Source organism: Hydractinia symbiolongicarpus, chromosome 7 (genome assembly GCF_029227915.1).
Source record: "Hydractinia symbiolongicarpus strain clone_291-10 chromosome 7, HSymV2.1, whole genome shotgun sequence".
Classification (NCBI taxonomy): Eukaryota; Metazoa; Cnidaria; class Hydrozoa; order Anthoathecata; family Hydractiniidae; genus Hydractinia; species Hydractinia symbiolongicarpus.
The window spans coordinates 10,502,235-10,517,515 of record NC_079881.1 but is presented as its reverse complement, the minus strand read 5'-3'; the positions used below and the strand labels follow the sequence as shown (position 1 = coordinate 10,517,515).

At 34.3% G+C, this 15,281-nt stretch overlaps 2 protein-coding genes across 2 annotated transcripts; both read left to right on the top strand.

The window, feature by feature from the left end:
• Positions 1–25: 25 nt before the first annotated feature.
• On the top strand, positions 26–6,320 carry LOC130648831 (TNFAIP3-interacting protein 3-like). Its single transcript, XM_057454933.1, has 3 exons — positions 26–1,220; positions 2,496–2,696; positions 4,987–6,320. The coding sequence occupies exons 1-3, from the start codon at positions 1,173–1,175 to the stop codon at positions 5,233–5,235; spliced, it is 498 nt and encodes a 165-aa protein (XP_057310916.1). The 5' UTR covers positions 26–1,172; the 3' UTR covers positions 5,236–6,320.
• Positions 6,321–9,938: 3,618 nt separating this feature from the next.
• Positions 9,939–14,504, top strand: LOC130649038 (RNA polymerase sigma factor RpoD-like). Its single transcript, XM_057455233.1, has 5 exons — positions 9,939–10,095; positions 10,720–10,822; positions 11,616–12,683; positions 12,774–13,685; positions 13,811–14,504. The coding sequence occupies exons 1-5, from the start codon at positions 10,015–10,017 to the stop codon at positions 14,320–14,322; spliced, it is 2,676 nt and encodes an 891-aa protein (XP_057311216.1). The 5' UTR covers positions 9,939–10,014; the 3' UTR covers positions 14,323–14,504.
• Positions 14,505–15,281: the final 777 nt, after the last annotated feature.

The window sequence follows — 15,281 nt, the reverse complement described above, 5'->3', positions numbered from 1 at the left end:
TTAATACACCCCTCTCATGACTTAACATTTTTTTAATCCCTATTAACGATTTCCATTGTCCACAACTGTAACAATTTGTAAAATCTCTTATAGGAGGGTTGGGGGTTATTTTTATAGAGGTGCTTTAAAGAAGGAAGCATTAAATAAAATACAGAAAAGATGGTGACTGTTACACTCATACAATAGTGCGAGAGAAGGAATGTAAATGAACTCGAAATATCTAATTACCGCATGAGTGACAATTCAAACAAATGGAAGATTTATCCAATGTGCTACTGCTCGTAGAAAATGGGAAAGTCACGAATCATACATACATATGTGCTTCCATATATATTTGTTTTGGTAAAACCTACCGGTCCTGTTTATTTTGTTCAAACAAGATGTCATTCTTTGTAATTGTTTCTCTCAGATATCATAGAAGTGGAAATTTAAAATAATTAAGGAGATAGCAGTGGTTTGTGGAGAGGTAGTGATATGTAATTAGGGGCGTAAGAAAATGATAACTCTTAATGTTGTGTCTAGCAGAGTCAGGGGGTAAATTCAAAAACATTAAGTAAGAGGGTGTCTAAGGAGATTAAAGTAAGATTCTAAGTTCCAAAATGAGACGTTAAAAAGACAGGTTAAATGGAAGGAGAAATGTTACTGGAGAATCTTTGGTAATATTTTTCCCTGAACATACAAATTATAAAATAGAGGAAAACTTTCTCAGAGCCAAAAGTGAAGCCAGCACGTGCTCTCTTTATTACTATGCGCACGGAGCGTAACAAACATGAATGATGGAAACGAATTTAATCAAAAAATGAAAGAAATATGATTACGCGAATACTGAGGGTTTTTTGTGATTTTACGGAACCTGTACTTTCAAAGGGAAATTTTGGGACTTGAAATGAAATCGTCGCCTCAAGTTTGAGTAAAAACCGTTTCACGTTTTGCATACTTTTTTTTCGTATCATTATTAAATTACTCGTATTGTGAAAAAAACAACTGATATGCACGTGCAAAATGGGGAAAGTACCGCGCGTTAATCTGTGTTTAATAATATGTCTTTAATGTTGTACGAAAGTGCTCGTTATTATTAAGCCGAAACTATATTTATATATATAGAAAAAGTTTAAGCTCAATCCAAATTCTCTGTGATAAGGAAAACACAGAAAGAGTGAGAAGTAGTGGGCATGGCGGAAAGTTGTTGCGACTGTAGTGCATCTGAACAATTGGGAAAGGTATAATAAATAGATATCTTTATTTATTTTTGGTGCTGTATTTTTTATTTATGGTTAACTGACTCATTTATTAGTTGCCTCGAAAATGAAAAAATGATGGCTAGAAAGCAAGTGGGAAGCTAGTGAGAAAAAATGAAGAAATGGTCATCGCAAATATCTTCTTTTTCAAAACAACATGATTATACACCGAGATTTTGAAATCTCTTCAATTTTGCCTTGAAATCTCGTTAGGAAAACAGCATAATAAATTCAGGTCTCCAGGAAGTGAATTACAGTACAGTATACGTGTTTCCTTAAGAGTAAGCCTGTTGCGTTTTTTAAGTAATTTTTCTGAAACTTTGTAAGTGCATTGTAACATGGCAAAAGCACTTTTTTAAAATAACTTAAAAGTGCAATATAAAAAAGACTATAAAATATCTCCAGAAATAACTACAGCTATAAGTCTAAATGTTATTGACATTTTCTTGTACGTTTCCTTGGGATCAGCTGGATTTGATAAAGGCGGGCTAATAACAGTGAATATATAAAGAAAATATTTTCCTTATTCTACTTATTTGTTAAGGTAATTACTTTCTAGCTAATAACTTTTTGAAAATCTCTTTTTAAAAAAGCCACATCAGGAAACAAAACCCTATGTTTAGCATTCTTAAAGTTTATCAAAATAGAATGGTATTTTTGTTTTACGTGACAATTTGAAAACTTTAACTCGATTACTGTGTTTGTTAGAATTGGAATTCTCTGAAAGAGGTCCAATGGTCTACCAGATGTTCTGCTTTGACAGACAATTAGTTTTGAAAGGGAATTCCAGTGCCTGTGACAATACATTTGTTAATGAAAAAAATAAAGCTTAGGATCTGTGGTTGCTTTTCTAAGAAACGAGCTATAATTTGCTGCATTACTAAGAAATATTATTATGTACTATACTACCTTATATAGGAACACGAATTTTCTGCCACTTTTTGTTGTGTCGTATGTGAATTTCGACGACACGTCCATGCAAATTCTCGTTCCTTTCTTTCTTTGTCCTATATTCCCAAAACTGTGTAAGAAAAACAGAGATTCAACTATACGTCAACAAACTAGAAGGCGAACGTAATTGTTTGGTTGACAATATTGATTAATCTTCTAATTCCCAATTACTTATAAATGCAAAGGACCTTCACTAGGGAGATCCACAAAGGCAACGTTGGTGCCCTTGGAAGTTGTAAGAATCTAGAGGTAGATCAAAGGGAAAATCAAAGACATTATTTACCGTTGCATTATTTAAACATTTAGCTCATGAAAATCAACAAGTCCTGGCATGCGGAATATAAATCACTTTCGGAAAGACATCAAGCATTAGAGTTGCGTTATTTACGGGAGGTAACAGAACGTCTTGAGGTTAGAGAAAGTCAAGGAAATGATAGTTGTACCGAATGTGATCAAAGAAAAGAAGACAGAGGAAGGGAAAATCATGTAGAAGTTCTAAAACAACAGGTACACGTTTTTTCTAAGTTTTATCTATCTATGGAGATTTTTCTGATATGTATTTCTTCAACATATTAAAACACCCCTCTATCTCAATGTGGAATCATCGTAACGTGATCCCCTTGGTCTTCAATATTGAAAAATGGGGGAAGGGTTTTTAGTACACAATTTGAAGATGACATTCTCTCAATATATTATGCACATGATTGTAGACAGCTTGATTTAAATTTAATTTTAAATCTATTTATATACTGGCAAAAAAAAACACTAATTTTATGCAACTGGTTATGTTGTAGAGGGTTTGTTAAATGATGTTTTTAGGCTATATCTGTGAATCGGTAAATAATTACTTTACCCCTGAAGAAGAATTTTTGGCAGTTAACTACTAAATTTTATAGTTTTCCTTGCTAAAACTACTAAAGCGAATTATCAATCCAAACATATTATTTTTATTTTTTAAAATCTATTCAAAATTATTTACCCGAAATTTTGCAAACTGTATTGATTTTTTTTCGGTGACACCATGCGAAAGTAGCAGAAAAGAAAATTTGGATTGCAAACAAATTAAGAACAGGAAAAACCCTTGTGATTGGATACTTTGATTTTACATAACACGAAACAACGTGCAGAACACGAATTTGTTTGTAGAGATTAACTTAACAATTTTGAGATGCTTAGCCCTGTTCCTGCCGGTCTTTTCAATCTCTGTAATATTGTTCAATAGACATGAAAATACCACAAGTGGTGGCCAAACCTTAAGTAACAACTCTGACAAAAAATTGCTTAGGTCAGCTTTTTGCTAATGACGTCACCAAATTTATGGAAAAGGGTAAAATTATCAAAGATGTTAGATTTGTATAATACTTTAACAATTGCGTTGTCTTTAGCCGCACCAAGGTAAAAAGAAAAAAATATATAGAAAGATAAACTAGAAAAGTCTCCTAAAACTTACAAAAACAATATCAAGTTCAGATTTCACCCAACAACAAAATTGGGTAACAACATTTCGGCATTTTTCCAATAAAAAATTTCGGAAAATGTAAAGCTAAAAAAAATTAGGAAAAATAACAAAATTTCAAGGCGTCAATTATAATTATAATGTATATGTACTGAGTACTTCGGTGCATTAATGTTGTCCTCTTGTGAAGCGTTTAGGAGAAGAAAAACGATTTTTTTACAAAGCAGACAAATTACTCGAACTGTGTTGACAGGGACAAGACAAATGCAAAACCTCTCCCTTCAAAACACGTATCTAGTGAATGATGTGAGAAATATGTATTTCAACCTTCAGTAAGGAGAAAAATAAAGAAGTGTCCGAATTAGTACAAGAGGGTTAATTAAAATTAATATCAACCGTATCACAGCTTGTTTACGTTTACGGAGAAGACAATTAACTCTAGCGTTTCAGTTATATAAAATCCTTTAAATGCTTTTTTGTTCTGTTTCTTTTATTACCATTTTAATAATAATCTCTATTATTGTGCTGTGACCTTTTTCTAATACTTTCTTTTTTAAAAAAACATTTTAAAAGCTGAGCCACAAGTCAAAAAGCAAAAACTCATCGTATTTAGATGTTTACATTTCATTCCACCACCTTATCCCAGGCCTTAACGTCAAAATAAAAAAAATGTAAAATTTTTGTCCATCGATCCTTGAAATCGCAAGAACGCCGATATATGCTCCTCTGCAGCACGTAGACGAAAAATCACTGTAAAATGCTTTCGATATCTCACATATACAATATCTATATTTAAAGGATTCCCTCCCTCCCTTTCGATTTATGTGTCACACGTAAGATTAAACTTTGTAAAAACTAACTAGGATAGATTAAGAGAAAAAAATGTAACTATTTTCTTTCTTCTACTGTTTTCTGATACAGTAATTTTTTAGATTTAAGTTTTTACATAGCATTAGACAAGTAAAGTTTCTGAGAGCTAACTAAAGACATCTATAACTAACGTTTTGTAGTATTGAAACTCACATTATTTGTAGTATTGAAACTCACATTCTGTTTTTATTTACTCCTTCATGTTCCATTGGAATGTAAACAACTAAAGACGTGTTAAGCTTTATTTATTGTTATGGCTTCAAATAGATTTAAGTGTGTGTTTCTCGTGGACTTCTTTGCATTTCTTAACATTACAAGAGTCTTAAACGTACATACTTATTTCTCCTTCCCCAGGCCTTAAAAAAAATCACGTATTTATCTTAAAGAATCTCAGTAAAGTAAGGTGTTGATACTTGTACGTCAAAATTACTAAAGTATTTAATTTATAATGTTTATTTTCTTTCTTTACAGCTTATCGTGTACAAAGAAGATTTCTTGCAAGAACAAGACGAAAATAAAAACCTACGCAAACAAAACGACGAATTACAAGAAAAACTTCTACAACTAACTCGTGTAAATGAAACATTAATGAAAGAGAAATCACATTATAAAAGAAACCTTGAGAATGTGAATCGAGAAAAATTATACATAGTGGACGAGCTGAAACGCTTGTCGTCATCTAATCCGTACGCACACAGAAGTCATTATGATATTAAGTAATCCTGTCTGGAAATTTAACAAAACAATGTCATCCAGCATGTCTTGACATTAACAGTAGCGACAAGTTTATTGCGGAATAAATTGCGCAGAAATCAAAAACATTATCTGGTCATGCAAGAAACAATTATAATATTTATCAGATATGTTCATGTTAGTTATGGTTTTACAAGACCTTCTGTGACATACCTTTTCAGATTGTAACAGAATGATTTCCTATGATCAATGTTCTTTCCTTTGGAAGAGGTGGTAACGAAATTTAGTATCGAAGAATTTCAAAACAGATGAACTCACTTTGCGTTAAAATACCTGACACATTTAGACAATTTCCCTTATTTTAAAGTTTTTATAAACAGGTGGCCATGAGATCCGCCATGTCGGATGCAATTCTTGCTTTGTACAAATTTATAATAAATGATTTTACCAGTCGTATAGCACACAAACAAAATATAATTATAGACAGAATATTACTTGTCCCGATGGTATTTATCTTCAGTTTTTATCGACACTCGCAATTTTGTGTTGTATGACTCAAACAGTGGAGTGTAAACAAATAAAATGTTTTTGTAAACAGCGAACTGTTTTTGTTAAACAAGATCAGATTAATTTAAGCTGGCGTAACTCGCTCTAACTGTTATTATTATTACTTATTACATGTTCCTAAAATATTAAGAAAAAATAAACTTTAAAAAATAATTTTATTTTATTTTTCCTCACTTTTAGCTTTAATCTCCATCATTGCATATTTATATCCGCTAAAACAAAAAAATTGACAGGTGCCACAAAAAATAAAAATAATAAAAATAAAACTATGTACTTGCTTTGCCCATGCCAAAATTACACCAGGGTAAGTATATATACCAACAAACACATTAAAAAAGTTAGTCCGTTAAAAAAAATCCACCTAATTACGGATACAAATAGTTACAAATATTGTCAGAAGTTTGTGACACTGTTTCTTCTATTGTGTTCAGTTTGACGAATAAAGAACCTCAGTTTACTTGATATGGAATAACAGATTAAACAAATTTTGTGCATCATACAAATTTTCATATTTAGAACAAAAAATCGAGCTTGTACATATTCTCAACTTTTTTTTATTCTAATACGCACAAAAATCTTGGGTAAAATTCTTAAAACGCATTGTCTCCCTAAAGCGTGGCTTGTCGCTAAAATTCACTAAAAAATAAGTAAGCGGCCAAACGCGAAAACAGGGGGTTCATTTGCAATTTATGCTATGTACCCCTCCGTAATGTTTAAATAATTTATTTTTACCTCCGCTTTATCATGCGCGTGCCGTGTCTTACGGAAACAAGTTGTTTATCAGCTAAAAGGAGAAGCGAAAAATGGCTTTCTCTTTTTTTATATATCTTTTGTACTCATTTTCTCCAAATTAATCCTGAAACAGTTGTTTTAAACAAAGCATGCTAATGATTACTCATCACGAGGTTAGATTAAGGTTTGTTTGTTTTTCTGTATCTTCCATTTTTGTGTTCTTGAACCGAGGTTGCCGCTTTTTATAAAAAAAACTATCGCTTTCGTGTTGGTGTTGTTAGTTAGAAATGTTTTGTTGTAAGAAGAAAAACGTACAAAATGAACTGATTGGAAAATGCATATCGGACAATTGCATACATTTTTAATCCGTTCTCTTTGGGATAAAGCGAAGTTTCGTGATTGAAGTAAAAAATCATTTTGAAAGACCACAAAATTTCTTTGAAAATAATCAATTAGTGTATATTAGATGTATATCTATCCGTGTAAAATGTATATCTATCCTATTTTAGAAAATGCATTTTCAAAGACATTTAACTGTATTGGGACTTTACATCCAAACTAACGTACAAAACCTTCAGAAATTTTCATCACACATTACTTGTTACACCATCAAATCCACATAATTAACTAAGGTATGTCTTAACGTCGCGACCGATGCGATGAAAAATCTTGAAAAAGAAAGTTCATCTTTTTTATATTTAAAATTTAGAAAATTGGCTATTCGTATGATGTACACCAAGCTTCTCTACACAAAATTTCGCGTAATTACCACGTTTTTTTAATTTTGTGTACCTATTCCCTAAATTTGCTTGTCAATGTTTTTCTATGACGCGAGGTTTTGTGCAATGACGACAGGTTTTTGTTTTTTATGGGTAATTTTTCAGTTTACATATAGTTTTCTACCTTACTACCTGCAAGCAGAAACATGCAAACATAGGTTTAAGTTTAGACAAACGTACCCCCTTTTTTACTCACATTAGAAAAATTTGTATCCCTGAAACTTAAGTTGCTGTTGCGGGCTCTAAACATTGTCATAACCTCAGCAGCACCCGCAGGGTGTAGAAGGGGGGGGGGGGGCATGTACACGCAGCCTCGTTGATGAACAATAATTTTTGTTGTGCATATAATATAGTTTTAATCTTTGCTTAAGGCTTCTACTAAAAAAGAAATTGTACTTTTCAAAAAATAATATATTTTTGGGAAAGGGATGAACTTTGATAAATCCTTGTAAGAGCGTTGATGTATTGGTTATATACACATATTTATCTAAAATATTCTGGTCAAGTTACCAAGACGTTTCTACGGGTATATACGGGAATCAGAGACTAAATACTGACCAGATTTAAAAAGAAATATCCATCCACCAGAATGTCATTATTTATAAACCCAGTGACGGCATTATATATTCTTCTTACACAAAATTCAAGATCATGGCGAAGGAAAGTTTACAAGCTATGAGGACAAAAACGACATATTATACTGACGCCCAAATATAACTTAAACAGACAGAAAAGTACCTTACAAATATTTGATATCCATAATTTATTTTATCTATATTATAATGCCCGTATACGTCTGTCCGTCCGTCCGTCTGCCTGTCACGCAAAATGGTAGCTTAGCTGCGCAATAGCGAGAAGCACGCAATGCGGTATAAAAACGACGGGCGAACCCGTGGATTTTCCACGGGCTAACGACTAGTTGTATAATATTGTAGTAAAATTTATTTATTTCGAGAAGCGTTGTTACCAAAAAGTAGTTGTGTTTTACGTTTGTGAGAATACTATGAGAAGAACAAAACTTTTCGTGATTACAAATCACCAGGTTAAAATTAAACACAAACGTACAATATAAAAAAAGGTTTAAATTTAAAGGAGATCTCAAGTGATCCAAATGTCTATATTACTCATTTCAAGAGGCTCTGTGATCTTCCTTCTTATAAAGTTGTTTCTAGGGCAGATTGACAGGTATAGACATTTTTAAACTGTATAATCGTATGCTCTTTTTAATCATTTATCCTTTTTTTTAAAACAGCAGTAGCTAATACACGTCAGAGGTTAACCGAATGCAATCTAAGTTTAAAAAACTGAATGAGAAAATTTAGTACTAAAAATGCCAAAAATTAAGAAACTAGCAGTAATAGACCCACATGCTTCTTTTAAAATAAATACGTGTAGATTATCATGTTTAGCCCAATAGACTTCCGAATCACGTGTTCTTTGTCATTTATGAAGTGTTTGCTCCTGTGCTGAAAATCAAATGAGCGAAACTGTTCGCAATGCATCTGTACGATGGACTGATCAATATTTTCAGAGATGTTTTTATATTTTTATCGGTAAAACAAGAAGTTTCTTGCGTGACGTCATTCTTGTCTGAGCTACTCCACTGAAGTTCGATTTTCGCAAAATTAATTTTTTCTAACCCAGCCCGCCCGTTTGCAAGGAGAAATTACGATACATTTTAAAGGATGATAGGTTTTTTGGACATATTACCCTACTTCTGATCCAATTGACGTCATGGAAAGTTAACAAAACATTCTGTTACTGTGCCTAATTTTATGACTATAAGTTTTTTAGTTATTCTGGGTTATATGGTCGCAACCATTCTTATCCTTAGAGCTCTTTGAAATTAAACCCTCGACAGTAGTTTATTTGAAAGAGCTCTGGGGTCGAGAATAAGTCGCAACCACTCTCGGTGCAGCACAAGACTAAAGAAGTCTGTTGTAAATAGGGTTAAGCACAGAACATCGGCAAATGGCCAGGATTTAGCAGGAATCTCTTCCTTTATATTTTGTATTTGATGATTTGAATTTTTTATGTTAAATCTGTGCTTGGAGATCTGTGTAACAATATAAGTCATTCTGAAACAGTAAAACATTTTGTAATGTAAAAGTATTATTGAAATTATTTTAAAGAGTTTATTGGAAGATAATTTGAGAAAATAAATTTCTTACAAACTCCTTTTACTCCTAAAAAACTTGCACACAAAAGCTAACCCAACGTGAGATAGCTGCATTCCTTTTCTTCTTAAATTTCGTGGTATATCGCTGCTCTTTCTCCCAAGTGGGAACACGACAGGAGGGTTGTCATACGGCTACCGTTGCTAGTGTGAGGTTAACGGGTGTGAAAGGTGTAAAAAGGTGTTGAAACTATCATTAGTCATGATTATTGTCTCGCTTCAGTTTCAGTACTTTCTCGAAAGATGATCCGAAAACATCAATGCTGTAATCCCTTAAAACCATGACACATTTTTCACATTACTTGTAATTATGTTTGCAGTTTCTTGTTGTTTTAGCTCTCTTTGTGTAGGTGTAAAAGCTGAAACCTGAACTTCCCTGTAGAGCCTTTTTGTTGGATTACACCGCGATTCCTATACTAGGAAAGAAAAAAACAGTTATGCCGGAGTGTTTACGTACTTGTCGACTATGCAAAAAATCGACTCAGATTTCACTCAATTTTTGTATAAATCCACAAACAAGAGAGACATTTGTCAGATGCGACGGGTAAAAAGATGACGGGTGGCACGTTGTGGGTGTGCGCATTTGCTCTGCTTCTTTTTACAGTTGCAGCCGCTCCTCTTTCTGAAAACGAGGTAAGTAAGATAATTATATTTTTTGTAACACGCTTTTACCTGTGAAGAAAGTGCATATGTAATGGAATCAGAATGTATTCGTATAAACGTCTAAAGTTCATCTGGGGCTGTTTACACTGGTTTATCCTCAAATGTTCGTATTTGAGTTCTTCCAAAAGTAGGGAAATTATGGTCAGATTTGGATGGCCATAAAGAATTTATAGTTTTGGAAAAAATATATGGTGTTCAATAACAAAAAATTTTATAGAAACATACAAATTCGTAAAAACAAAAAACAAATGTTCAGGCCCCAATACGAAATCTAAGCATTGTTCTTACAAACAAGGTTTATATACAATGATCAATTTAGATTTCCAAAATAAGTGGATATAAAAAATGGCTGATTCTTCAGATAGCTAATCCTTTCAAGATTTCTGATATTTCTTCTTCTGAAATTAGAATATACCAAATTGTCAAACTAGAGCTAGTTACAATTCCATATTCGTTTGACTCAAAATTCTGGATTGATTCTTTGGTTAACGTTAATTTTTCGTCCAGCTCCGTTGTTTTATCAAATATAGGCTTTTTTTTGCTCACATTTGTTTGTGTTATCTTCAGTTGAGTTGAAACATCTATTCTCTTTAGCACGCAGAAGCCTTTCACAAGGAAGACTCTGATCCCCTTTTAAAAGATTTACAAGAAATCGAAGTATCACAGAATCGAGACACACCAAACGAAGATACTGCAGGTAATCAAGGCTTAATGTTTACATTTTTGTCACACGAAATTTTGGTAAAACTATTTTAAGATGTTGTTGAAAACCTTGTGTTTGTTGAACAAACATTATTGAAGTAAAAAGATAGTAATGTAAATATGATTTAATTTGTTCAAGGGGATTAATTTCTTTTGAAGTGGTATAAGTTATCCTGCATCAAACTCTCTTCTTTTTTTAAATGAGCGTTGAAAATTCAAAGCAGCTAAAACAACGAATCAAATCGCGTTGTATTTTTGCAATTTTTGAATAAATTAAAATTAGAAATATAAAAATATGGCGAATTTAAAATGTAAACAAAGTTATAACAGACGGATTTATAACTGCCAACGGCATTTTCCTTATCAATCTAGAAATTTAAAACATGCTTAGATGAAGTAAACAAAGTATGTAAGCAGGAATATTTTTATTTTAAAACTTTTTGAAAAAAGTTAAACAACAACCGTAAACTACTTCACATTCACCTCGTGCAAGCTTCTCATTATTTTCTGGGGTTTTTTTCACAGTCACACTTACCAAAACGATATACGATAAAACGGTACTTGGCTCTGGCAGAAAAAAAAGGCCAGTTATTTTGAAATAAATTATACGTGTTTTAGCCAATCAGAGTGCTCAGATTGTATAACTCGTACGCAACGTTTCTGATATCAATTTGTTGAAGAAATATAGGACTTCCAAATAAAAATGTTGTGACAAATTAGAAAAAAAGAATACTGGGTTGTTTTCTAACTTTGAGAATATTTTAATTTATTTTTAATTTGTTATATAGCTGACAGCAACGGTGAAGACGATGCCGATTCTAACTATGATCTAGATTCAAAGAGCAACTTAAAAGACCACGTCAGTGATGACGACGATAGCGAAAATGAAGCTGATGCTGAAATAGATGTCGACGACGACGATGAAAATGAAAGCGATGAAGAAGACCCAATCAGTGACAGCAGGGAAGAAGACGAAGAAGAAATGAATGGTGAAGAAGATGATACAGATGTCAGTGATGACATAGAACAGATTGAGAAAGAGTTAGAAGATGAGGAAAAGGAAGATAAAAATACAGAGAAATCACAAGAAGGTGGTGCAGATGAAACTCAGTCATCTAATTCAGTCACATCCGATTTGTCAAGTCTTGAGGATGACGTCCCTAGTGAGCAAGACAATACAGATAGCGCGGGTGAAGAAGATGAGGACAGCGATGAAGAAAAGGTTGACAACAGTAAAAGTGCAAAATTGGTACAGAATGGTACAGAGGAAAAAGATGAAACAAAACCTACTGAAGAAGATGAAGTGGAAATGTTGGACGAAAATGAAGATGAAGGTGAAGATGAAAACGATGCCGATGACAACGATGCCGATGACAGTGTTGACGACAATGATGAAAACAACGATGAAAGCGTTAGTGAAGATATACCGGTGGAGGAAAATGAAATTGAAGAGCCTGTAAGTACGCCAGAGAAGAAAGCTGATGCTAGCGAACAAGAAAACGAATCTGATGAAAGTGCGACAAATGAAGCGGAAGACGAATTAGCTGACGAAACAGATACAACAGCAGAACCTGCTGATGAAGAGAGTGATGATGAAGATAATACCAATAAAGAGGATGAAAACGGGGATGCTGATTATGACGATGATGAGGAAGATGACGAGGAGGGTGACGAGGAAAATGAAATGAGAAATCCTGCAGAAGAAAATGAAACTACAGATCAGAAAGATTCTGAAAAGAAAAATGAGATTGCAGCGTCAGTTAAAAATGAAGCGACCGTGGACACAGCAGTAGTTCCATTGAACATGCCAACAACAAGTGACGTTAAATCTTCTGACGAAGACATTGTAAAACGAGGTAAGCTTCATCTCTTAGCTGTATTTGTGTTTTTGCTAAATAAACCAGAAAACTTGATGTTGTTATAATATTGTTAATTATTGTTGGTAGGTAGTCGAAGAGGCGGACGACGTGGTGGTCGCAGATCGAGATCGAGAAGAGGCGCAAGACGATCACGAAGAAGTTCGCGACGATCGCGAAGAAGTTCCCGACGATCGCGTCGATCGCGTCGATCGCGAAGAGGTATCCGACGATCTAGAAGAGGTTACCGACGATCTAGAAAAAGTATTCGACGATCAATAAGGAGAGGTATACGACGTGTTAGAAGAGCTGTACGCCGGGTAAGACGTCCCATCCGTAGAACTATCCGTCGTATTCGAAGAACTATCCGTCGAATAAGAAAGCCAGTCAGAAGAACCATTCGTCGTATTAGAAGAACCATTCGCCGAATAAGACGACCCATTCGTCGCTATGTTCGACGAACTATTCGTCGCATAAGAAGACCTGTCCGCCGTTACATTAGACGTACAATTCGTCGTATTAAACCCGTTCGAAGATATATTAGACGAACCATTCGCCGCATAAGACCCGTTCGCCGTTACATTAGACGTACGATTCGTCGTATTAAACCCGTTCGAAGATATATTAGACGAACCATTCGCCGCATAAGACCCGTTCGCCGTTACATTAGACGTACGATTCGTCGTATTAGACCCGTTCGAAGATATATCAGACGAACAATTCGTCGCATAAGAAGACCTGTTCGCCGTTACATCAGACGTACAATTCGACGTATTAGACCCGTTCGAAGATATATCAGACGAACCATTCGCCGCATAAGACAACCTATCCGACGCTACATTAGACGAACAATTCGACGTATTAGACCGATCCGAAGATATATCAGACGAACTATTCGACGCTTTCGAGTCGTACGTCGACCTGTTAGAGTTCGTTATTTAAGGCGTGTATTGCGACGTTATAAGAAACCTGTTAATGTTAGGAAATCATGGTGGAACAAATGTAAGTAATTTTGTGATGTACTAATGCTGTTACCTTGTTGTACCTTAACCATCGTCCATAGTGCTGGCTAATTCGACAATGATGCATTAACACTGAGTAGTAAAAATCAAATTTCTTTCTTTTAGACAAAGCCAAAATAGGAAAAACTCTGGATAGAGTTCAAGTTGGCTTGGATTTAGCTGGTCTAGCTCCTGGTGTTGGAGCTCTGCCTGATGGAGCAAACGCAATCATTCATGCTTTGAGAGGAAACAAAAAGGGAGCTTTGACATCATTAGGAGCGATGGTTCCAATTGCTGGCCAAGGTGTAACAGCTGGTAAATATGGACTTAAAGGCTACAATAAATACAAATCTCTATCAGTAGACAAGCTGATCAAAAACTCCAAGATCGACAAGGTTTACCCACGAAACGGCAAAACCATCAACGAAGGCCACACAACTATGTCCTTAAAAGAAGCCGTAGCAGCCTTTCGAAATTCTATTGATCCAAGCAAAGGAATAGGCAAGTACCCAGGTGTGCGTGTTGGTAAAATGCCAGATGGAAGGACTGTTACCTTAAGAACAAAAGGTGGACATGGACCAACTATCGAAGTAAAAGAAACAAATAACGTGACGAACAAAATCAGACTCAACGGATAAGGATTAAAAGAAGAAAAGTGTTTTGAAATCAAAATTTAATTTTTTAATCCAAGTTTTTTTTAGTCTTAGTTGGAAATAAAACATTTCTTGTGCAATTGAAAAATGAAACAATAGTCCCTTGTATCTTTTACTAGTTTATGATAAAAAATGAAAAATACAATTTTGAAAACACATAGTCTCAATATACATTTTTTTTTTTTGTCTTTCCTAAAAAAAAAAAAATTGAGAACAATATTCAATTTCTATAGCAACGCCCGCATACCCTCTGTTCGCAAAAATCACTTTGTGTCGGAGAAAAAAATGGTCGGGGAAAAAAATACAGTCAGGAGCGCCAGCATAAGTTTTCTTACCACCGGGAAATCAGAATATTTAAGGTGGAAATAATTACGCTGGGCCGCAAATGATTCTTCTGCAGTCAGAATAATAATCGCGCCTTTTGACTGGTTAATTTTATTGTTCTTTACCCACGTGACCATTAGCGAGTAAGCATTTGTTTCAGGCTAGGAAAAGTACCGAAAAGTTTTTGTTTATGCCTAACAACAACGGGGCTAATTTCGTTACTTTGGTTGGCTGATAAAAACATACTTCCATTGACTAAGATAACTAACTAAAATATCGAGAGAAAAAATAGTCTTTCATACAACGTGATGAAAACTTTCTCTGATAAATTTTTTCTCCTTAAGGTACGCGGTATATATAATACACAACATAATAACACAATAATAAACAAGTTGTTGTGAACAACTAGTCTGCAGCATAACAAAACCATTTTTGTGAGTTGGAATTCTAACCAGAATAAAACAGGACTAGTCGGTTGCCGTGGAAATTCACGGGTTTTGATTTCCCTTTTACACCGCAATGCGTCTTGCTACTTGCGGTACCATTTTTCGTGACAGACAAACGTATACGACGTTAGCCCGTGGAAGTTCCACGGGTTCGTCCGTCCTTTAACTTTACCC